Raw genomic sequence first — 26,156 nt, 5'->3', positions numbered from 1 at the left:
GTTGCTTCCATGTCCTGGCTATTGTAAATAGAGCTGCAATGAACATTGTGGTACATGATTCTTTTTGAATTATGGTTTTCTCAGGGTATATGCCCAGTAGTGGGATTGCTGGGTCGTATGGTAATTCTATTTTTAGTTTTTTAAGGAACCTCCCTACTGTTCTCCATAGTGGCTGTATCAATTTGCATTCCCACCAACAGTGCAAGAGTGTTCCCTTTTCTCCACACCCTCTCCAAACATAGGCAGAACACTCTATGACATAAATCACAGCAAGATCCTTTCTGACCCAGCTCCTAGAGAAATGGAAATAACAAAAATAAACAAATGGGACCTAATGAAACTTAAAATCCTTTGCACAGCAAAGGAAACCATAAACAAGACCAAAAGACAACCCTCAGAATGGGAGAAAATATTTGCAAATGAAGCAACTGACAAAGGATTAATCTCCAAGATTTACAAGCAGCTCATGCAGCTCAATAACAAAAAAACAAACAACCCAATCCAAAAATGGGCAGAAGACCTAAATAGACATTTCTCCAAAGAAGATACACAGACTGCCAACAAACACATGAAAGAATGCTCAACATCATTAATCATTAGAGAAATGCAAATCAAAACTACAATGAGATACCATCTCACACCGGTCAGAATGGCCATCATCAAAGGGCTTCTTTTATAATGGAGATACACACAGATCAACAGGAAATAGTTTTATCTTGTTAACTTTTTTCAAGTATTTTAAGCACAGTTAGTTAAATGCAAAAACAGAATAGCTAACTAATTTCTGATTTAACGGGGAGAAGAAAGGTTTTATGAACCCTAAAACATCCCGCACAGAGGCCTGAAATGAAAATATCAGGATCACCAGCACTTTTCCCAGAAACCTCCTTTTCCACATGGGGATGTCTTGAGGAAGGATAGCAGAAGGATTACCCATACCACGGGACCTTCCCCCTCTGTGCTCTCTCCTTGAATAAATAGACTGTGATCATTACTGCGTAATGTCCCGACGCAAGGGACGGGAGAATATAGAAAGGGGCTGGAGGCACCCAAAAGGGAAGTGGAATACACTAGAGAAAACACTTGGCATGTTTTATCATTTTACCAAGGATGAGCTCAATACTTAGTGGATTAAATATTGTTGAAGGACTATATTTTAGTAGTGTCATAGTCTAAATTTTTTTTCCAAAGCAATTTGTGTAAATAGTTGGCAAAATGTAATGGGTGAGAATAGAATAAGTTTTGTTTTTACCATTTGTCTGTTCCTAAGCACATGCTGGCCTGACAGATCTAATTGAAACTCACATGTACTCTCCTTCAAGGAATTTTCCAACATGAGAAAAGTGTATGTCTAGTTTTTTAATTAGTAATATAAATACAAGAATGGGAGAAATCTATGCATAGAAAAAACACTAGTAACATTTAAAGGAAGAAATTAGTCAAAATTAGAAAAAATTAAGAGCTTTTTTCTCAATGTATTTATCTATATCCCTAACTGCAACTAGACCAGCTTCATGTAGGAGTGAAGGAATCTCTACTTGGATACATTCTCGAAGTGCTGTAATTTGTTTTCACCTTCAGTTATTATTAGCAATGACAAAAAGAGCTCTTTTAAAGAACACCTAGTAATTGGCTTAAAGTCACAGTTCAGGTTAAATTCTTTTTTATTCTTTCTGCTAGATTACACTAACAGGGGTCTTCGCAACCTTCCGCGCCCTCCTTTCACAGTTCAGACTTTCTCGCAATCACACCATAAACTTGGAAGCCTACTTACAGGACAAGAAAAGTGTTTTCCCTTTGCCACGAGACAGGTCATGAAATAGAAGAAATATTTTTAACAATCATGAAAGTAAAAACATTAAGGAGCCTAGGGCACCATTAATTATTTTAAGGAAAGCACAAATCTGCCTGCATCCATGGTAATGTCTGAACGAACTGCTAGAAAATGGGTTTTGTTTTTAGTATGATGGAATGTAATTAGTCTGTGTTTGACTTATTTCTGTCTGGTGATTAATAGGTACATACCAATTTAAAACCCCTGAATCATCTCCGCCGGGTACACCAATTGGCAGGATCAAAGCCAGCGATGCAGACCTGGGAGAAAATGCTGACATTGAGTACAGCATTACAGAGGGAGAGGGGCTGGACATGTTTGATGTCATCACCGATCAGGAAACCCAGGAAGGGATTATAACTGTCAAAAAGGTAATGCATTTTTAAAAATACCACACAAATGAAGGCATTTGCTTTTCTCTGATCCCCAAGTAACTGGGGGCAATTACATCTCACATGAACGTTCCTCTCAAGTCTTGTCTTATTAATTTTCTTTTTAAAACCTAGTCTAATTACATTGAGAGTTCTTTGGTTGGCTTTCAGGGGTCCTCAATAATCTTATACATTCATTAATTCCATACTTTCAGTAAATTTTTATTAAAAACTTCCTAAGTAAATAAACAATATAAACAAATGATATACAAAAAATACATGAAATAAATAATGTAAGTGAAGAATAAATTTAAAAACAGTTCCAGACACTGTTCTAGATGCTGGAGGTGCAATAGTACATTCAACAGGTTGGTCTCTCCTCTCAGGGAACTGCTCTCATGGACAAGAAAGCAAATAAACAAAGAAACACGTATAACTACAAACTCCGTTACATGCTTTGAAGGAAGAGAATAATACAAGCAGTGATAAAGATGGTTTGAATTAGAGAGGATATATAAAGACCACAAAAATAAAGTAACAAAATTTCCTGCAAGCTCTTTAGCTACTTTTTGGAACACAATAATAAAGTTTTTATTTTCTAAATTCCTATTTTCCCCTATGTACTTATTCACTATTTAACCCCCAGAATTATTTGGTACCACGGAGCAGTATACTAAAATATGGCAAAAATTAAAAACCAATAAACTGTGTGCTTCAAAGCTAAAAATAATATTAGTTTTGGTTACTTTTTTTAAAGATTTCACTTTTATCATGTATGGTGTAATATTTTCTCTCTCCTGTCGCATATTGTTGTATTTGCTGGTAAATATAAGCGTAAGTAGATGTAAATAAGAAGAAAAATTTTCCTCTTAAGCTTTGGATTACATGTCTTAATATCTGGAAACACAATAAAACATGTTTAAGTGACATTCAGATCAATGTTTTATACTATAACATAATTAGGAAGCCCATTAGTGTGCATTAACCTTTTTAATTTTCTTGGTGCCTTATCAGATTCAAACTGAAATTTTGCCTAGCCGACTAAATCACATTCACTAACGTCTTGATTAATTGTGTTTCTCGTGAGCCTTGTCATATTATCATCTAAAACTAAAAGTCAACAACAAGCATTTGGGTTCACTATGTCTCCAGAAGCAGAGATACTTCTCCTAAAGACCTCTGACAACAATGATCATTACTTTCTTTGGCAAGTAATTAGCCGGATGCCCTTATCAGGATATCACTTGGACTATTTTATCAACTCATGCCAAAAAAACCCCATTTTTAATCTATTTTATCTGAATGAAGAACAAGGAATCATGCTGCAAACCAGTGGTTCTCCATCCTGGCTGCTCAGTAGAATCACCAGGGGAGGTGTTTAAAAGTATAGATTGCCATCCCCACCCCAGACATTTTGGTTTAGTGGTCCAGGGTGGGGCTCAGATATTGGCAATTTTTTTTAATTAAAAAAAAAAATTTTTGGCCGTACCACGCAGCATGTGGGATCTTAGTTCCCCGACCAGGGATCGAACCCACACCCCCTGTGGAAGCACAGTCTTAACCACTGGACTGCCAGGGAAGTCCCTTGGCAAATTTTAAGCACTTATTAGCTGTTCAATTAAAGCCAAATGTGACAACATCTGACACAGAAGGATCTACTACATATTTGCCAACCTGCCCCTGGCGAGGCTCCCTGTAGTCAAATATAAGGATTTTTTTTAAAGGGGGCCTGTCCTAGGTTCCCTCCTGCTTCTAGGTTCCCTCTCCTGCCCATCATAACTTGCATCCCTGGTGCGTGATTTCAGCCCACACTTCCATCAGGATTGTGTGGTATCTGAACTCCAATGTCTTTACCCAATATCACGCTGTGTAGTGATGTCTCAAAGCAATATGATCACTTTCATTTATCCGTGATTTGCACTAAAAATGGCTCATGCCTTGGCTTTCTGTGTCTTGGCTGCTTTAAATATGTCACTTCTTCCTCCCCACACCCCCCGCAAGCTCTTGGACTTTGAAAAGAAGAAAGTGTACACCCTCAAAGTGGAAGCCTCCAACCCTCACATTGAACCCCGCTTTCTCTACCTGGGTCCATTCAAAGATTCAGCCACAGTTAAAATTATGGTGGAAGATGTAGACGAGCCCCCTGTCTTCAGCAAACTGGCCTACATCCTACAAATAAGAGAAGATGCTCAGATAAATACGACAGTAGGCTCAGTCACAGCCCAAGATCCAGATGCTGCCCGGAATCCTGTCAAGTAAGCACACTTCTGTGACATGTCTCTTCCATAAGTTTGTTGATTTATATTCAAATATTCACTTGTAAGTTGGAAAAGAGGAATCCCGTTTTTCCAATTAGTTTTGTCTTCCTGAAAAACTACTTTAAAGTACCTTTACTAACTCTACTCTTCTTGCTCAACGTAAAATATTATTTTAGCAACGATGTAAACCTAAAAAACTCAAAATCTGGGGTGAAAAAACATAAAATGAGCTATAAGGAGGTTACTGCTTACATGGAAGTGGTACAAGGTAATGCAGCTGAATGGTCTGGGATTTGTTTTTTTTTTTTAGGTCTTAGATTTGTCAGAGATTTGTGTGGAACGGAGAAAGCATTTTTAACAAACAAGGCGCTGTGCTTGAAAGTCAGTTTTTCAAGCGTGGAAGAACCCACCATGTAACACTTACAGGCAGAATTATGCTCCATTTGGATGCATAATTTTTTTCTGTTGCAGACATGGATAAAAACAAGCACTGTTTCATGATATACGTCTGTGAAATCCTGGGGAAATTAAATTAAAGAGCTGAATCCAAATATATACTATGTAAGCAAGCTCTATTTTCCCTGTACTTTCCTTACACCTTCGTTGTAAATCATGTTGTAAGAAAGCCTCATTGCCCTTTGAGACCACCGCTGCTTAAAGTATTCTAGAATCTTATCATGAAAGCACTGGAGTCAACAACTTTGAGCCTTTACCAGTAGCTTAGTTGACTAGATGAGAAAAGTGCTAAACCAGAATATTATTGTGTAAATTATTCCTCATAAAGAAAGTAAGCAGACTGAGAAGCTGTACCAGTGAGTCTACAGATCTATTCTGATCAGGGCACTTGCCATGTGCCAGGCATGTTCTAGGCACTAGAGATATGACAGAGAACAGTACCAAGTCCTGATCTCATGGAGCTTACATTCTAATTGGGGAAGACAGAAATAAGCAAATGATAAATATATGCTATGTCAGGTGAAACTAAAGTGTAAGCAGTAAGATAAGACAGAGTATGGAAAACAAAGGGTATCTGGGGTACTATTTTAGATAGCGTGGTCAGGCTTGGCCTTGTTGGAAATCATCTGAGTAAAGATTTGAATGAAATGTAGGGATGAACCACACTGCTATCTGGGGGAGGAACATGCCAACAAGAGGGGAAAGCAAGGGTAAGGTCTGATATCAGAGCTGGCTTGGCAGGTAGAAGTAGAGGCCTCCGCAGCCGAGAGAGGGGCGCAGGCGGGGAGGTTTGGTAGGTGGTGAGTGAAGCAGGGCCTACTGGGGTTTGTAGGCGCTGGTAACCACTGGATTTTATTCTGATTGAGGTAAGAAGCCGCTGGAGAGCTTTGGGTAGAAAAGTTAACTAATCCAAAACTACTCTCTAAGAGGATCACGTTGGCTGCTGCATGAAGAATATTATTGCAGATGAAAGAGTTTGAGGCTCTAAGGCAGTCATTTTCCAACTTTTTAGCCATTGAGCCCTTGAGTTCAACTTTTTAGCCATTGAGTTCAAATGAAACCTCAGGGCAAGTCCCACATCTAAAACTCAAAAATGCCTGGCTTATTTTCAGGGAATAATTTTAAATCTTTGGGAAAACAGACTCTGTTGTCTTATCATTCTACTGGAATACCTGTAGACTCCTTAAATTGGATGATGGGCAACCCAAAGCAGCCACATGAGAGCCCCATGGGTCAAGTGTTCCTCCGTATACATTTAACATTATTAATAAGGAAAATGAATGACGGCCTCTGCTCGTACAACACAAATAATCTTAAGTACTTTCCCAACGTGCAGAGTTTGTTCTACTGCATAAGACAAAAATCTTAGCAACTCAACATCAAGACCAATTTAAAAGTGCTAATGCTGGAAGTTTATAAATATGAGCTTCGGTTACCTCTTTGATCAGTCAACATGCTTTTAATTGAAAGAGATAATGTCTTCTGGGAATGTAGGCTTCATTTTTATGTCTGTTTTACTTTTTATACCAAATAGCACTTTTACCCATTGCATTTATTTTATGTTTTATTACAGGAAGTAGTTAGCTAGTCAGATTACGTTGGCTGTCAGCTAATTTTAAAGTTTTTTCAGCCAGCCTTCCCTTGGTACATATGGATTTCATATATAGATATAGCTTTAAGGATAAAAATACACATAGATATATTAGTATATAGATGCATATTCCAGTGGGTTTTTTTATAGGATAAACTGATTCTTATATTTGGAAATTACAACCACACATAGTTTTTGGTTATTCAAGACATAAATATTGCACAAGTAAGTGCTAGACACAATGTGAGGTGCACAATTAATACTAGAGAATTCTTCCCCCAAACAATGATTTATCATTATGTAAGCACAAATCTTTAATTCTTTAATCACATAAAATAATTTTCTTCCAACAACTTCATATCACAAGTGTACTTTGATTTCCATGGAAGTCTTATAAAATGTCACTCTGAACACTTATCAAGAAAAATTTACATGCAAACACATTTTCTTTTCCTGACCCACAGATCTCCCTTCAGGATACATGAGAGGACAAATTATTGACTCACAGAATACAATAAAGTTCTAGGGAAAAAAAATGAGGTACCTAGCAGAATGATCTGCTATAATCATGATGAGATCGGTTACCTTTTTCCTCATCAGTTATTATTACAATTAATGTGACTGGACAGTAAATTTCTGGATATAAATAGAAATTACTTTGGAAAGAAAAACAACAAACAAATGAGGCCTTGTGTGCCTCAAATGAGATATCTTTCCTAAACAATGTAGACATTTTAGGTTTTCTATTAATTTTTAAATCCCCAGTTAAGTAAAGAAAATAATACACAATTATGGTATTTCCTAAATAGTCCTCTCTCTTTAAAATCAAAAGCCGCCTTCAAGTAAAAATTCCTCACCCCTTACCCTTTATTTCAAGGCTTAATTGGAAAATACGATTACTTGTAAAACTTAAAACTATAGCAGGAAGAAAAGAGGCAAAGAGCAAGAAAAGATTACTGCTGTGTATAATTGTTAACAGCTTATAAAGGCAATAAGCATCATGTCTTAAACTTGACATTTTTCATGAAAGAAAAAAATATATTTGTAGAAAATTATTAAATTCCTTACAAAGGCTATGAATACTGAGATTTCCTTTTTGGTAATTATGTCCTATAAATATTTATCATTCTCAAATTAAAAATGAAGAAAGGTGATCAAGCAAGTTCAATGCAATTGGCTAAATTCTTAATAAATGTTGATTCATGACATAAATGGCAAAACAGGAGATATTTCATCTGTTTCAACCCTTTTGATAATAAAACACTAGATTTATGTAAACTGAAACTAAAATTCCAGCTTGACATATATGTATCCATTGTGAACTTCAGTAATTCTCTTTAAAATCAAGTTTAAATAGCCTACAATAATGGAATATATATATTTTTAGATACCTGCTAGATGACAAAAATAGATTCTATTAAGATAACACTGTTTATTATAATTCACTAGTAGTACTTTAAAACAAAATAATTAATTGAAATAGAATCTTGGAACATGGTACACTATTTGCAAGTTAGTAACAAGAGTTTTTATTAAAAGCATTCATAATGCTTTTATGTATTAAAAGCATTATGACTTTTACATAAAAGTGTATGACTAGGTAGGACATTTACTTAAAATATATTTCTACTGAGTTGACATTTTAAAATCTCCTATCATGATGTACATTTTGAGAATCCAGCTGAAATAGGCAATTTTTTGTTCATAATGGCCTTCGCATATCAACTTTCTTCTGAGTTTTCTCTTTAATGCTCCCCCCATAAAACAGGGTGTATACATATTTTCCCCTTACATATGACTATTCCAGACACTAGTAATAAATTTATAAAGAAGGTAACATTTCTGAAAATCTACTAGTCTTTCATCAATTTCAGCGTTGAAGACTTTGTCCTGTTTTGGTTTCTAAAGCACCTCTTGGTTTTCTTTGAATTCTCCAAACTCTCCTTTTTAAAGTTTTATCAAATTCCTACTCTACTCTGGGCACTGTTCTAGTCCCTGTGGGTCTCCATTCTCCCGTTCATCCTTTAAGCAACTCCATTCTTTGCATTTTTCCCCGTTCTCTTCCTAGAGAGTTGAATAGGAAATCTAGATTGTCAGTCCAGATGTTTATCTTGAGCTTCCTGAACTTTCCTCAGGCACCTCAGCCTCAACGTATCAAAACTGGAACTTATGATCTTCCCCCAATCCTGTTCTTCACTCCTATCATTTGTGACAGCCCCGTCCAACCATTCTCCACAATTCAGCCAGTGATCTTTGTTAAGCATGAGTTAGATGGTGACACTCCTCTGCTTAAAATCCATTGGAAGATCCACATCAAGTTCAAATAAACTCCAACTCCTCCCCACAGCCAGCCCATCCTTCTACAATCCCGACTGTGGATCTCTCCGCAAGCTCATCTGCTATTTCCCTCTCCAGATTCACTAACCTCAGCCACATTAACCATCTTTTGCTTTTTCAACATAACGATTTTTTAAATAAAATGAATAATAGAAAAATAGCCAATAACCCTACTTATGCACACACACACACACACACATTAAAGTCCTAACCAAATGTCTGAAAACTTAAGTTAAAATGTAACAATTACTATATAAACTTGATCTAAATTACATTTTTAAAAAATGAAACTTTAGTAATGATACTCAAAATCATACAACTTGTCTAGTGGGTATACTATTAAGACCTCAATTGTAAAGAAATAATTTATCAGAATATTTTGCTTAGTATTAAGTTACCGATATTCAAATACATGCTACAGGTAGAAAAAAATTCATGTAACAGATTTTCTGGGAATAGTTTTAGGATGTGAGAATAGCAAATCAAAGAAAACCTTTCTAAATTCTGCTCTGCATTATCAGGTATTCTGTTGATCGACACACAGATATGGACAGAATATTCAACATCGATTCGGGAAATGGTTCAATTTTTACATCGAAACTTCTTGACCGAGAAACATTGCTGTGGCACAACATTACAGTGATAGCAACAGAGATCAGTAAGTCCACCCTTTTACCACTGCTGTCCTGACTGACAGAGCATCTCCACAAGGGCTAGTGAAATGCGGCTGAAACTCGTCACCGTGTTTTGATGATCCCACTCGATACTTACTGAGGGAAAGAGCTCTGTAATGATTTGCACTAATGTTTCTTCTAGACACGTGTTGGTTCGTTCTTAAATGCAGAAGCAACTGTGGAAGTTCTGCAGTTTGGGAACAATAAAACAGGAATGTATCTCTAAACCTAGGTTGAATTGGTACATGTTGGATTTGATTCCAAAAAGCTTATAAATCAGAACATTACAGAAGCAGCTAAAAGAAATGGGCTCACAGACGTGTGTGTGTGGCCGGGAGGAGGGGCTGGGATCAAGTATATTCTAAAATGTAGGCATTGTTTAGAAATCTTTTGGATAGTCATCCTTTAGCTTTCTGTAGAATGTCTGTTTCAAAATTGTTACAGAATTAAGAGATATAAATTGTAACTTTTTCATGGTACACCAAAGTGACTAATACTAATCATCAGTACTAATCAACACAATGTTTAGAAAGAATTTTATGGCAGTCCCCATGAAATTTAAGGCAGAGAAAAATAGGGCCAAAGGAATACTTCAAATAAAATGGTTATATACCGTGAAAACTGTGTAATGTAAACACAATGTATAGACCTAAGTAGATGAAAGAAAAAGGACCTTTAAAATAGCATTTAAATGTTTGAAAATAGGCTTCTAAATTGTAGCTCATTTTTTAGTTTTTGTTTTTGATTTTAAAAGTTCAAACGTTTTTAGCTCAGTGGGGTATCTAGTGTGAAATACCCCATATCAAATGGTATAATACAGTAATATTCTTTGTCAACATAACTCATGAGATTTGAAGTGACTGAAAGATATTGAATAGAATAACAAATAACCAACATGGACAAAATGAAGCATTGCTTTCTGATAGTGATAAGAACTCCTCATTATAAATTTGTTAGGTAGGAATTTGATTTTCAGAATTTATGTGGACTAATGTGGATACCAATGACAGAGAATACTTAAAGCTTTAAAATTACAAAATTATTTCCCACTGAAAAGATCATTTTTTATAACATCATGAAATTTTATTTTTTACTGAAGTAGTCATCTCATGTACCTAAAAATTTCTGTTTTTAAGATTTAATGTTTCTAGGATATCTTTGAAAGTACTAGTGATAAAGATCTTTTAAAACTTCATCTTCTGCAGCTCTAACTTGGGAAGAATAATGTGAGCAAAATTTTAGATGCAAAGGAGCCTAAGAATCTTATTGTCCAAACTTCTTAACTACCTTTGATGCCAAGAGCCAAGAGCTTGTATTAAACCAACTCTTTCCCACTCCAGGGCCATTGCACTTGCCATTTCCTCTACCTCGAGAGCCAGAAATATTCACGTGGCTTAATCCTTCTCTTCATTCATATCTCTACGCAAATGGCGTCTCATCAGAGAAGCCAATCCTGGTCATCCCATACGAAGCAGCACCTCCATCTCTCTCCAGTCCCTTTTACCTGTTTAATTTCTCCATAGCATTTGCCATCTGGCACATTATATATTTATGTGTTTACAGTTTGCCTACCCCCATAAAAACAATGCTCCAGGAAGCAGGATCTTTGTTATGTTCCCCATGTGTCCCAGCACCCTGAATAGTGGCTGGCACAAGTTAGATATTAGTTGCTCATTAAATATTTATAAGTGAACAAACAAATAGACATGAGTGAAGTGAGTGAAGAGATCTGAGGTAAGAGACTCCAGCTCCTGATTCTTAGAACAGGAATCTGCCTTCCATACTACTCAGGAGATTATCAGAGATGACAGCCAAAATACTTCATTTATCTCAGGTCTTCAAACACTGATTCTGCTCTATCATTATCCTAGATGAACAGCCTAGGCTTTGGAGTCAGACAGACCCAAGTTTGAGTCTAGGCTCCAGTCCTTACTATCTCTGTGAATATGGACAAGTTACCTAGTTTCTCTGTGTCTCATCTATAATATGATGTGTTTCCTCATCTATAATATGGGGGCAATAATTATATTTATCTCGGAAGTTTATAAGGATTAAATAAAATATAACAAAGCGCTCAGCACAATGTCTAGCTCTCAAACTAAAAAACTAAGACCATTAACAATCATTATTGTCCCATCCTTTTTCCTTCTGCCCACATTTTTCCCATCTGCCTGCTTCCTTGGCTTCCTTTAAAATATGCTTCTAAAATTCCTTTTCTGGAGAGCTTTTCTTTATTTTGTGTTACTCTGGGGTTTGTTATACAGTTGCACTGTACCAATAGAAGTAGCTTTGTCTCCTAGATATTTCCGTCAGGTGTATCCAACTCCAGAAGTACCAAACAATCTAATTCTACTTTTTTGTGACTGTGATGATACGTTATGCACTGTGGTCCTCACAGGAGCCGTGGGGAATCTATGTATGAATGAGAAAGGAGTGAGTAACCATCATCTAAAGGGGACTGGCCATCAACATATAAATGCCTATTCCTTTCTTTTTGGCATTTTGCAGATAATCCAAAGCAAAGCAGCCGAGTACCACTGTATATTAAAGTTCTAGATGTCAATGACAACCCTCCAGAATTTGCTGAATTCTATGAAACCTTTGTCTGTGAAAAAGCAAAAGCAGATCAGGTGAGTTTCATAAGAAAGTAAATTAATTAACTCAGATTAATTTAGATGTTCTAATAATTCAGATGATACACAGAGCTGAGGGCAAGTTTTGAATTATCTATGAAATAAATGCCAACAAAATTATTACTATAAATAAGAACCAGGATGAATGTTTAACTTGCATAAGAGGACAAACAGTTTTTAAGAAAGGGAAGTTCATCAAAGACTGATGCTGATCCCAAATCAGTCTTAAGTTTTGATATAAAATAGATTAGTCACAGTTTTATTGGAAAAATCTTTATTGGTGAGCAGATACTTTTAATTACCATATATACTGGAAAGTAAAAGCTAGAACATATTTTACAATTGCCTATAATTCATAGTTTCACTTACTTACATTGCCCATCTGTACAAGTAGTACAAATTCATGAATGTTTTACTGTTTTACACATTTGTCCCCACCTGAAAACGGTCTTTTCTGCCAGTGATATAAAAACTATGTTACAGTTTGTCAAAATAGAAGTGCACTGTTAAAATGCATGTTAAAATGGGAAGCTGAAGTTGTGTGTTTTATATTCAAACTAGCTTTTTTTGCAGGTTGATGGTTTATGTATATGCCAAGATTGCATTTCTAAGCAGGCTGTCCAAAGAGTGCCTCCATTTACTTAAGTTGCAATATTGTCATAGGTCATTGTGATATTTTATAGCTTGGTATCACTCTAGGGCCATGTTTCTCAACCCAGGTGATATTGCCCCCCAGGGGACATTTGGCAATGTCTGGGGGACATTTCTGATTGTCACAAGGAAGAGGGTACTGCTGGTTTGAAGGGAGGAGACCAGACTTGCTGCTAAAAATGCTACAGTGCACAGGACAGCTCCACAACAAAGTATTGTCCCTGGCTCTATTTCCAGCCTTTTAGTTCTTTGCATACAGTGGATTCATTGTAAATTTTCTAGAGGCTATCATTTTAAAAGTAAAATTAGAAGTCATTTGATCAAGCCATTTACTGCAAAACTGTAAGAAACACTTTTGAGTTAGCAAAACTTGATGGCAGCTTTATGGTTTTAATTTTAGTTGATTCAGACCATACGAGCCGTTGACAAGGATGACCCTTACAGCGGGCACCAATTCTCGTTCTCTTTGGCCCCAGAAGCAGCCAGTGGCTCAAACTTTACCATTCAAGACAACAAAGGTAAATGAGCCCAAGTTGCCTTGTCTGTCTATATATCTATATCTGCATCTATTATCTGTCTACTCCCATCACAATGGATCCAATATATAACGTGGTTTCCACTTCCATTCACCACTTTGCTTTCCGGTTCCAGACAACACAGCGGGAATCTTAACTCGGAAAAATGGCTATAATAGACACGAGATGAGCACCTATCTCCTGCCTGTGGTCATATCAGACAATGACTACCCAGTCCAAAGCAGCACTGGGACAGTGACTGTCCGGGTCTGTGCGTGTGACCACCAAGGGAACATGCAGTCCTGCCACGCGGAGGCCCTCGTCCACCCGACGGGGCTGAGCACGGGGGCTTTGGTTGCCATCCTGCTGTGCATCGTGACCCTACTAGGTAAACTGCTTCTCCCTGCATCCTATCTCCCCATGCTGAGGGGCACACACTGTTACTGTGGCTCTCTAGATTTATCCGCCTCCCCCAGTAAGGCATACAGCCCGATCTAGGTGAGTAGAGTTATGTGCTGAGAATCTTATGTTGTTCACCCATGAACTAGTTTTTGCTTGAAAATGGCTTTGGAGAATGAACAGCTGTGAAACTTGCCCATGTCTTTCCCTACCCAGGGAGTCATTCCACCAGAAGAATATCTTTTCTATCAGACTGGGAATGAATCACAGGGGGATTCAAGGGCAATATAAATATGCCCTTTCCATTTCATTTGTTGTTTAATATTTAACCTGGCAAACGTTAAATTTTCAAAGGACAAAAGTCATTGGGCATGGGGTATGTGATGAAGGCCATTTCTACAAAGGTAAAGTTTAAAGATCAACGGGAAAATGGAAAGAGAAATGTGATGACTTTTTTTTTCTCATACAGGAGAATAAATAATGGTGAAATTTTCTTTAACTCAGAAAACTTATTTGGATCCACCCACTTAAATAACTACCTTCTTAGCATTGCTCTTTGATTGCCACATACACAATGTCTATTATTTCTCAGACTCTCAATAATAAATAACTTTTGTGACTAAGGAAATAAATCTGCGACCTAAAAGAAATGAATGTAATAAAAGTGAAAATCAAGATCTAACGGTGATTCAAAGGAAATTTTTACCCCCAACCAACTAATTAAGTGCACAAGTTGAGCTCAAAATGCTCCAAGGTCCCTTGACTGTTGTGAACTAAGAAATCAAATGTTAGCTAATGCAGCCCTTCAAAAAAAAAAGTTAAGATTTGAGAAGCTTGCCTACACCATGGGGGAAAAAAGTAAGCCAGAGTTAACCCAGATTTCACAGAGGGAGAAAAACTCCTTTTTAAAAAATGACAATATAGTGACTTCGAAAAGAGGAAAGGAAAACCTCCATTCCTCCAAGAAGAGAAAGCCTAGGGATACCTGTTCAAGAGTTTCACGTTCCAGATCAACTCTGCTAATTATAACAGAGTCTTGAAACTCGGCTAAAGAACTGTGATTCTCTTTGTCAGCTAAGATTTGGGGGAAGTATTTTAAGATATGAGGATAAATAAAAACTGACAGTATGCAAAGACAAATCAGTGTTCTAATGGTGTGAGTCTGTAAAAATTGTTTTCCAAGAGAAAGATATGAATGTTCTTTTTGATTAAAAAGAGGTTATTTTTAGAAGGGCTAGACTGGCATGCCGTACTCAGGAAGAATTCCGTGGACTCATGGTCTACGGAGGAAGAGCCAGCCTTCATCTCATAGAGGTCATGCTTCCCTTCCCTCATCATCTACCCACTTTGTCCTCCCCCTTAGTTTCCTTCTAACCAGCTCCCTATGTCCTCTCTTTTCATCTTTTCCCTCCAGTGAATTCACTGTCTCCTCATTACTTCTAATTTGCCTCAGTGTTTCCCACATCTTGTCTAGTCTCTTTGGAATTCTGTACCTAATTAAAAAGGAGAAAAATGGGATCTAATCTTTACTAGGCTCACAGCATGGGCTAGACACTGGGCAAGATGCTTTACAAATGTCTTTCTCACTTAATCTTCAGAACCATCTAGTTTATATTTATCTGCATCTTACATATGAAAACTGAGGCCCCAGGGTGTGAAGCCAAGTTACACAGCTAACAGGTGGTAGAGCTAAGTTCCAAACGCAGGTCTTTACCCTGCCGACCCCTGGTGCTTCCACACTGTACTCTATTTTCTCCATGAACTTATAGAATGCAGTGTAACTTTCAGTCTGAAAGAGAGCTCGAACTAAAAATGAGACCACTGAAGAAAGTGGCAGCAAACCGGAGAGTTGGTAAGGGAAGGAAAGCCACATTGATATAGGAGGAAATCTGCCGTCAAGAAAGTGGATCATGTGGCATCTGTTGTTTTTGTCAAGAAAGCAACAGTAAAAACAACTACTACATCTCGTGCTTCTTTGGTGCTTTAGAGTTGGCATAATAACTTTCACACTGGGCACTGTGTTATTGCTTCTCTTTTACAGAGAAGGAAACTGACTTAGAAAGGTCAGATCGTTTAAGTGAACCTAGGTCTGCTGATCTCAGATGCCATGCTACCTTCCAGTTTTATGATGGGATTTGAACACAAATTTGTCCAAGCACCCTGGCCCCAAATATCTCACTGCTGTCCTCTGGCCTCAAGGGGGTAGAGAAAAGGGAAGGGCTCAGTTACAGAGAAGACAGCATTTTACTTTCTCAGAGTGTTTTTGTTCCATGTGCTTAGAACTCACATTTTCGGTTTATAAAAGTTAGCTTTGAAAAAGATCTTCCTTTTAGACAGTTACACCCTCAAGAAATTCTGTTCAGATGTGCATTGGGCCAATAAGAAAAGATACAGGCAGTTGTAACAGTAGGAGAATTAGGCAGTGCACAAATGCCTTTAAATTACTGAATGCGCCCTCTGTCTTCTAGACAATTGCACTTTCAGGTGTGCACAGGAGTAAAAGACAAGATATAGGCAACTTAAGCTGGGGAAAACTCAGGAAGTGATAAATGCCTGCTATCTTGCCTTAAATGTTGGAATGAACCTGTGTCCATCAGAATTTATTTCTTTGCGCAACAGTTAGCTTGATTCTATTCTCTATCCCAAAGGCTGTCCTTACTTACAAACCTCTGTTTTGCAAATCCGCATCACACTGGAAACCAGCATAAAAGGTAGATTAAGAGCATCCCTCCACCCAAAGCCATGCAATTTTCCACCCACCTGGACCCCCGGGTAAAGTGAAGGTGTACAAAGCATCCACAGCCCCACTTGACATGGCCCTTCCTACTCCTCTCCTGTCCCCGGCACCTCACACGCTCCAGGCACACTCCCACTCCGTGGCCTTCCTCCTAGCTCTGTCCTCTTCTCCAGATAGTTCCTTGGATAACTCCTCGTCTCTTTGCTCAAATGTTACTTCCTCAATGATGCAGTCTCCCCCCAAAAAATATATACAGCCCCTCAAACGTACACAGAAGTCCTTCCCATCCTCCTTACTCTGCCCTACTTTTTCTTATTTCCATTGCACTTATCACCTTCTAATAATTTCCTTATTCATGACATACATTGTTTTTTTCTGTCTCTATCCGCCACCCCACCACCACCACCCCTGCCTCCCTTTTTCAGATAGGCTCTTGATCTTTGATCTTTTTTTTTCATTGATAATGCTTAGAACTATACCTCGCACAGAGTTGGCACTAAATAAATATTTATTGAATGAACAAATAAATAAATACCCTGAATGAAAGGGATAAATGAGGCATCAGGAGCAAAAGAGAATGTGTACCGTTACACAACCGCATGCTCAAAAACAGCAAAATTGCATATCCTTTAGAAATAGTCTACAATCCAAACATGCTTCAAAGCATGGTAATTAAGAGTACAGGCTTTTTAGTCTGACTGACCTGGATTTCAATTGTTTGTACACGTGACATCTCTAAACCTCAATTTCCTCTTATGTAAAATGGAGTTATAATGATGGTACCTACTTTGTAAGACTATTATGATAATTAAATTCAATTCGGTATGTAAAGCACTTAGCACAGTGCTTGGCACATAGAACTATCTCAATAGATCACCAATTATTAATACTATTAACATCTGAAATGTTATATATATAGACACCTGGGTGTGCCTATATCCATTAATATAGAGATAGATATACACATCCACCAAAAGCCATTGTTCTGTAATTCTTATTGTGATAATTCAATTTGCATGGCTCATAAAAACTGGACCATGTTATGGATGAGAGAGTAAAGAGATGTTACTGGTACTAATCTCCCATGGACAACCCCAGGTTAACAATTCATTTTCTGCCCTGGATGGCTGTTTTCTCTCTAAGCTGTCAGTATGTTTTCACTTTCCCATCCATGTGTTCATTCGTAGATGTGTCTCTTTACAGGTAGCCAGGTGTTTTCTACCCAACCAACTATGAAGAAACATCAGGAGCTATTTAAACACAGTTCTTGCTTTGCCTCTAATCCGAATTAGGAAAAATCAAAAGAACGAACATTCCGGTCAACAAACTTACAGAACATGAAACTCTGAGAGATTTTTTTAAGTTCCCACTTAAATGTGTTTATTTTGTTTAGCCTAAACACAGATAATCTGGCATGTGCACTATTACCTGCCCCCTTCAAACTGGCTGATCTTGAAGTCCAAAATGGCTTTCTGAATTGTATCTGGGTCTCTGCAGGTAGGTAATACCTACTTATATGTAAGAAAGGTATCCAGACATCCACATCTCTACTTTGGGTTTTAAACTAACTTTATACTTTTCTCGGGAAAAAAAAGAAGGCATCAGTGCAAAAGTTATTTTAGAAGTGGAGTTATGCAAACCCTTCAACACATCCCCGAAGGTGCCAGCCTTGCGCTTATAAACAGTTTCAGAGCATTTCAGGTGTTCAGCATAATTTTCACTCTTATTGCAGTACTCTCACCGTGTTTGGGCTCTTTTTTATTATATCATTATTATTTTTTTCCTTACCTTGAAACTAGTCTGCCATTTCAAAGCAAGAAGGAACTACTGACAAAACATGAAGGTGTTTTATCCTCTACTTAAATCCTAACTTTCTTTCAAATATCTACTCGATTTGGGGGTGGGAGAGGGTCCTGGTTTGATCATGCGTGGAGGCACGTGCATCCTTAAGGAAGCAAAAGTTGAGTCTCGAGTAGTTTCCTTGAAAACTTTGAAAACTTCACTTTGGAGCAGTATTTCTTCCTGATGTTAATTGGTCGGCAAATTAACTTTCCCTTCCCTCACTGTTTTGTTTCTGCTTCCAGTGACAGTGGTGTTGTTTGCAGCTCTCAGGCGACAGCGGAAAAAGGAACCTTTGATCATTTCCAAAGAGGACATCAGAGACAACATTGTCAGTTACAACGACGAAGGTGGGGGAGAGGAGGACACCCAGGCCTTTGATATCGGCACCCTGAGGAATCCCGAAGCCATAGAGGACAGCAAATTACGCAGGGACATTGTGCCCGAAGCCCTTTTTCTACCCCGACGGACTCCAGCAGCTTGTGATAACACCGACGTCCGAGATTTCATTAACCAAAGGTTAAAGGAAAATGACACGGACCCCACTGCCCCGCCCTACGACTCCTTGGCCACCTTCGCCTACGAGGGTACCGGCTCGGTGGCCGATTCCCTGAGCTCGCTGGAGTCGGTGACCACGGATGGAGACCAGGACTACGATTACCTTAGTGACTGGGGGCCTCGGTTCAAAAAGCTCGCAGATATGTACGGAGGGGTGGGCAGTGACAAGGACTCCTGATATGTTGCCTTTTTCATTTTCCAGTACGACACTGAAACATGTGAAGTGGCTATTTCCTTCTATTTATCCACCGCTCCGTGAAGGGTTCTCTGTTCTACCCATTCCAAAAGCCAATGGCTGCAGTCCGTGCGGATCCAATGTCAGAGACTTTTTTTCTCGTACACTTTTATGAGCTTCTGAGAGGCAAATGTTTATTTTTTAGTGCATCCAGTTAACCATGTCAGTCCAACAGGCACCGTGCTGGAGGAGAGGCCGGGGAGGAATCTTTTCCCCTGTTCTCTTAGTGCAGGTTTGGAACATGCTCAATTTCACTGGCCTGGTCTCTTACTACATTGCATTGACTCAAGGTCAGCTGACTGCTCTGTACATTTCACATGCTAATGGGATAAGGGATTATACTTTATAAAAATATAGTTTTAGTTAAAGAAATGAAGGAGGAACCACTGTTCCTGGTATATCAGCTCACAAGGAGATGATGAACTATATATGGGTGTGTATTTCTGTCACAAAGAATTTAAAATGATATTTGCCAGTCCTGTTTATCCTTCATGATCTTTTTCTGGCACCGATGACTATTCAAAACATCAGATCCACCAGTGTTTTGAGATGCGCCTTCTTCTTTAGGAAATGATGCCAATTAAATGGTAACAATCAAAGATAACCAAAAAAAAAAAAAAAATCTTAATAAGACCTCATTCCTTGCCGCTGACTCATAATTTGTTATATATTAGACATACAAAAGTTTGCCCTTGCACCATATAAAGGGAAAAGAAAAATAGCTAATAAATGTTAACAAAGGAAATATTTAGCATATTTTAAAGTTTGGGCCACCAAATGTATCATGGATCACTTGAAATTATTTCAGCCATCAGTAGGCTAATTACAAATAAGTCTAAATTGTTTCAAAAGTTCTTGAAGGAACTTTTCTGAGACAAAGTTTAACTCCTTGTCTGTAATTGTCAGTATTATTCTAATATACTTGAAAGTAGCAGTGTGAAGTAAAATAATTCATATTCTTCAGATACTTCTTATACAATTAAGTTGCATTTGTGAAGGTAGATTAAATAAAACTCAGATCCCTCTCTCAGAGTCTAATGGGGAGGTAAGAGCCAGTCACACTTGAACTTGACACCCTGTCCTTCACGTTCGGAAATATCCATATATTTATATAACATGATACATATAGACGGACATTGAAATCATGGTGAAAACCTACATATTACGTGTTTGGAAGACGCTTACAAAGGGAAAATTTGGATTCCCTTCAACAAGGGTGTTTAAGATTGTAATTAAAATGATAGCTGACTTTCAAAAGCATTAAAATTTTTTCATTGTTTTTAACTTTGTTTCCACGGCAATCCTGACATCCTTGTCTTTGAACTAATGATAAAGTAATGGTCTCAAACTGCAACAGAAAAGTAATGTACACTCCATCGAATCCATTATTTCTCTAATTATGCAATTAGCATCATAGTTATCATCCAGAGGACCCAACTGAACTGAACTAATCCTTTTGGCAGGTTCAAATCATTTATTTCATTCGCTGTTCTAATGATTTTTGTCATTAGACTCTTACATTGTGCAGTCATCAGAAATTTCCAAAGTACTGTAATGAAACATCCTTGTTTTGAAAACTTTGAAAAAAACAGGCTCTGTATGTATATAATATGTACTTAAGAATATGCTGACTTCAATTATTAGTCTTAGGGATTTATTTTCAATTAATGTTAATTTTCTACAGATAATCTTAGTGCCATTTCCATTTGGGGATAATGTCCTATCAGCACATACTTTCTATTTGGATACACACTGTTGTTTAGTAGTTAAGTTCTAAATAGGTACCCAGGAAGTAAAGACAGCACCTTTAAAATAAGAGAAATATAGTCTTTTGGGTTAACCAATGAGAGTGAAAATTTTTTACAACCATATTATTCCTTGTGTTTCCTGAATGGATGGACTTCCCTGTATACTAACAAGTATTTCATGGTTGGGCTGTTTCCTGCTTACAAGGTTTTCTTTTCTAGTTCTTCACACACACACAGACATACACACACACAGGAACGCAGACAAAATACTACAGGAGGGCTTCACTGTAATGAATCGATATATATCATAGTCACAGGTAAGTGTCGAAAAAAAGATAGCTTAGTAAAGTTAATTAATAAGAACTAGTTATTTAGAGCAATAGAACAGCACCTTAATCACACAACTTACTGTAAAATTTAAGAGCTCTCTATCCTTATATTTCATGTCATGTAATAAAGTATATCAAGAAAGATAGTCCTGTAAAAAGAAAGGTATCATCAGAAGTCTTCCTTTTGAAATTTTGGCATTAATTGGAATGTGTGTGGGTTGACGCCAGCAACTTCCATGTTTAAGGGTAAGGTTTACGCTCTCCTCCTAAGTGAAAGTAAGAAGTTCTGTAGTGGAATTTCTCAGGTGTAATTGGAAGTTATCTTATTCCACCCTGAAGATGGGACAGTTATACCAAGAGCAGGTTAATATGACTAAGTATTCAAATAACTGTTAAATCTCTTACCACAAAAGCTGATGATGAAGTGAATCTCTAAGAAATTGGATAGATTGGAGCTGAATATTTTGCAGTAGGGTCCTATAAATGTCAAGACTGAGTAATATTCTCCTAAAATTAAAGCTGCCTGATGTCATGGAAACAATAAGAGCCATAGTTCCAGCATTCTGTGCTGGTCTCACTTCCTTCCACCAAGACATCAGGTCAGGAACCTGGGTTGACATGAATGATTACTGGAGAAAACATTAGTTTTCAGCTCAGTTTTCACATTGTCTCTGTCCTGATATTAGATGTTTGTGATGAGAAAGAACGAAATTGAGAAGAGGTAAAGTTGTTTTAATATTTGCTTTAATCACTGAGAAACAAAATTCATTAAATATAGGGAGATTGCCTTTGTGGGTTGTTTCAAGGACTTTGAGGCCCTTCTCACTTTTTTTTTTTTTTTTTTTTGCCCTCTATTCAAAGGGGAAAGTTTCTTCATCACTGAGATGTTCCCTAGAATAAGCTGAAATTTTAAAAACATTAAGCTATTGTGCATAAGTTTAAAGCCCCTTCACTTCATGGCACTTTCTTCTGAAAGGCCTGGAAAACATTCATTCCCAAATAAAAAACTAAATCAAATGAGGGAGAATCAAAAATGGTTTCATAGAGCCATAAGAGAGGGGACCTGGGCCCAGAAAATATATGTTTTTGTAAGAGCTTTCTTAGCTTTACAATTTAGGTGCATATAGGGAGGTTTGTATACAAATCAACTCCATTTTCAGATGGAATAACACCTGGTGTTATATTCTAACTCAGTATAAAAATTTTGGTTTAGTGTTCATTTTCAGCTCCCAAAAAGTTGTACAAAAAGTTCTTATAAGTTGAATCTCTATCTTAGAAGCATCCAAATTTTACGGATCTAAATTAACTTCAGAATGTTTTCACTAGTTTCATTTTTAGGTAATTTTTAAATTTAAACATTTAAGTAATACATACATTTGAGGTGTTCTGATTTGCTGAGCAATACCTTATACGAAATGATTAGTCTTGAAATGGGTATTTCATTGGAGATAATCATGTATAAACTACGAATTGGGCATTCCTCAATTCTATATACTTGAGGACCATTTAAAAAGTATGCAGTTGAAAGGAAAGAAGAAACTAGATTCCTGGGCACAAACTAAATATTTAAAGCAGGTACAGCTAAATTCATTTTCCCCAGAGACTGAATGAACCACCAAATAAATTATTTTTTCATAGTCACTAGTGTTGAAGTGGTGTAATTACTTTGGAAGAACACTAAAAAGTCATGATCTCCACTATTTTGAAAGGTATCCTCTGAAAAGGATCATTTTAGTGTAACTTTATTCTTTTTTTTTTATCTAGATGAAATCTTTTTTGAATTGTGACAGGAGATTAAAAATCCAAGCAGTCTACTATTACCACTACAACCCAGCCTCCTTTATCAGATTATAAGAGTGGAAAGATTAAGACTTCGTGTGTGCGTCTTCAGGAAAATAAACTATTTCCTGAGGTCTGACAGCAGCTTTATTTTCTAGAGAATACAAAATTACAGTATCATCTCCTTAAAAGCTCAGTGAGTCTTACAGCTGCAGCATTTTTAATCTCCCTTTGGCATCTTTATGGAATAATTTTCTAAAGGGATAATTCTCTACTAAAAAATATCGGACCCCGACCATATTTTCTGTGCAGAGCAATACATTGACTCACACACTTGTTAAAAGTTAATAAAGAAATAGTTCATTTTTAAAGCCAGAAGTTTATGGTCTCTGCATTGTCAATTTAATGTAAGTATTGCTGAGACAATCTTTAATCTACTCCCCATTTGGTAATACCTTATTTATGATGCATTTTCATTTTTAATTTGGGGGGAACGTTTGCCCGACAGAGCCAGCAGATGAAAGTGCTGAAAGGAGGTCAAATGGAAACAAAGCCTATTACCCACTGTATTTCAGACAGGACCAGGCACTTAGCCGAAGAGCCACTGGGTTATTAGATTAATTTCAAAAGAGCTTTTACAAGTTGCTTAATTCCCTTTTTTTAAAAACGCATGGACTACAAACTCAAATTTCTCCTCAAATGGGGTTAATCTGACAAATGAGGCATGGACCCAGCGTTGTGGAAAAAGCATTCCACTATAATGAGATCTTGGTCTTGCAAGACTATGCTATTTATGTAACTATGTCTAGAGGCACCTGCTATAAGCTTTTAGTTTTCTATGATCTATTAGTTTAGTGTTTATTAAGGAATCATATGTATAGAATTACTAGGCATTCAGGAGGAATGCTGTGTAGCAAACGTAAAACTGATCTGCTCGGGAGAAACATAGGAGCGATTCAAAACCACTGTACTATTTTGTTTGTGATTATTTTCATTGCTTTGAAAGTAAACTGCATAAGAATAGGACTTAAAATAATTGCTATGGGCATCTTCAGTAGTATCAAGCTAAGGCAATTTGGCATTCTCCTACTGTGATTTGTGATTTTAAACCCCCAAAATAAAAGCTTTTTGGTATTGATTGTTTTTAATTAAAAATACTCCCAAGTATAAATTGAAGCTGATACCACCCTCGAAGATTTACTGACTGGAGAGCTCAGTTCATATGGTTTTTCTCGGTATCGCTCGTGTCTTTGGCAAGAACACCTGATGGAAACAATCACTGCTCAGCTTTCATCCACATTTCTATCTAGGGAGATTTTCATAACTTCACAGTTTACATGAGAAAGTTTTCTGTGTTAGAAGAATGGGGTTGAGATAATTACCTTTTAGCTCAGTGTGGCCGGGCCTTTTGTTGTAGTCAAATGGCAAATACACGCTCCTTGAAATGGCTTCTTTTATTTTCCTTTGTTTTCTTAGACGTAAAAATTTGAAAAGAATGCAATTTAAAAAGTGATTCCTCACAAAGAGTAAATATGCCTTTTGCAAATCAATTTTTGTAACAAGTTATTTATATGATATTACTTAATAAACTGGTTTTTTTCTAACTCGTTTTTTTTTCAATTCTCTCAAACTGTTGTTTGTAATCAGAGATCTTTAAAATGTACATACTGATACACACTTTATCTTTCCAAATCTGCTGTTTTAACCTCTCAGAGAGCTAGCTAAAGCCAACTTGTTATACAATAATTAGCTTGTAAACAACAGTTTCTTCCAACCAGTAATATATATCATTGGCACGGCCCTGCAGACTTCTTACCACTGGGACATCAAGAATTCTACTGTTATTTATGGAATCGCTGTATTAAGAAAGCTGTTTATCCTCATGGTAATTGCTTTAGATAAAAAAGGACAGTTCTATATTTTTGCCCATCCCAAATCTCCATCCTTTATTTCCCTCCCATAAAAGCAATTGTCTATGGATCTCTGATTTAAAAAAGAAAAAGGGTTAGTCCAAAGGGGAATAAGAATAAAATCCTTCCAGCATTCTGATACTATGAGTAAATAAAATGTTTTCAGCATATTCAGAGCTATAATATTTTACCTGCTTGCTCTTTTTTAAGCTGCCTCCAATTTCTACAGAGGCAGTTTCCCAATTTTTTAACTGGGAGAATTGAATTCATTGCTTTGCTACAGAGATTTTTATTTATTCATTCATTTGTTCAGTATACAGTAGGCACTCCACTGTGTGCTGTGGAATAGTCAACAATAAGCCAGATATATTTTTCCCTTCTCTCCAGATGCCTGTCCATGAGGAAGGGCTGCCATAAACTCATAACTAGAGTACCTACCAGAAGGTGACGTGGGATGTTTTCAGAGAGGTATATATGAAAATGTTCATAGGACTTCATAGGATGGAGAAACTCTTTCTGCCCAGGTAGAGGAGGGTGTGGGAGGTTTAGGAATTAGTGGGATTGAGACAAAGGGAGGTAAGAATTGAAAAGAATAGCAGGAAAAGGAGAGAAAAGAGAGGGATGTTTAAGCAATGCCATTGATCTCAGCTGAGCTTCCGTGAAGGGAACTAGGTTTGGAAAAGTCACATGTCACCAGAACACAGAGGATCACCAATGCCATAGCAGTTGGTTTTTCTTGTTGCTTTGTGTTTTCATTTTTTGCCATTTGGCTTAAAGTTAACTTGGTGGGAAACAGAAAACGATGGAAATGAGTGATGCTACCAGAAATATACTTTTTGAAGGATATGTACATTGTACACTAGTATGCACGGTGCACTAGAGCCAAGCCCTTCCTACCCCGCTACCCCATCCCCAGCTCTGGGCCACCCCAAGGCAAGCATAGTCTGCAGGATCTAGGAAACTTCCCTGACCTAATAGTAACATAAGCAGGAAGTGCAATGTGCTTTCTCAAGGACCCAGTTCAGGAAGCAGATTCCTGCAAACATTCAGATGGGCTAAGCCCTTTCCCATCACCTTAACAAACCACTTCCCATAATGATATTTACTAGTAATTCACGCTAGCTGCTGCAGTAGACAAAATCCAAAATCTCTATAAAATTTATGTCTCACCCTTGTGAACGTCAGGGTTGCTGTGGGCCTTTCTCCCTCTTGTAGCTGTGCCATCTGCAGCTCGCTGCCTCCAAGGGCTAACATGCCAGGGGAGCAGAGCGAGATGGATGATATATGAGCTCTTCCCAAAGT

At 37.4% G+C, this 26,156-nt stretch overlaps 1 protein-coding gene across 2 annotated transcripts in view; it reads left to right on the top strand.

Moving 5' to 3' along the window:
- CDH6 (cadherin 6) overlaps nt 1–24,548 on the top strand; it is a 130,953-nt gene extending 106,405 nt beyond the window's left edge. For both annotated transcript variants that reach the window (XM_082453742.1, XM_082453743.1), the window contains exons 6-12: nt 2,018–2,205; nt 4,207–4,460; nt 9,369–9,505; nt 12,030–12,151; nt 13,206–13,323; nt 13,457–13,708; nt 18,541–24,548. In XM_082453742.1, coding sequence (XP_082309868.1) covers nt 2,018–2,205; nt 4,207–4,460; nt 9,369–9,505; nt 12,030–12,151; nt 13,206–13,323; nt 13,457–13,708; nt 18,541–19,031 — 1,562 coding nt within the window. In that variant the 3' untranslated portion in view covers nt 19,032–24,548. The remainder of the gene's footprint in view (nt 1–2,017; nt 2,206–4,206; nt 4,461–9,368; nt 9,506–12,029; nt 12,152–13,205; nt 13,324–13,456; nt 13,709–18,540) is intronic.
- The last annotated feature ends 1,608 nt before the right edge of the window (nt 24,549–26,156 follow it).

This window comes from Balaenoptera physalus, assembly GCF_965194825.1.
Source record: "Balaenoptera physalus genome assembly, chromosome: 3".
NCBI classification, from domain to species: domain Eukaryota; kingdom Metazoa; phylum Chordata; class Mammalia; order Artiodactyla; family Balaenopteridae; genus Balaenoptera; species Balaenoptera physalus.
This window is presented reverse-complemented; position numbering and strand designations above follow the sequence as displayed.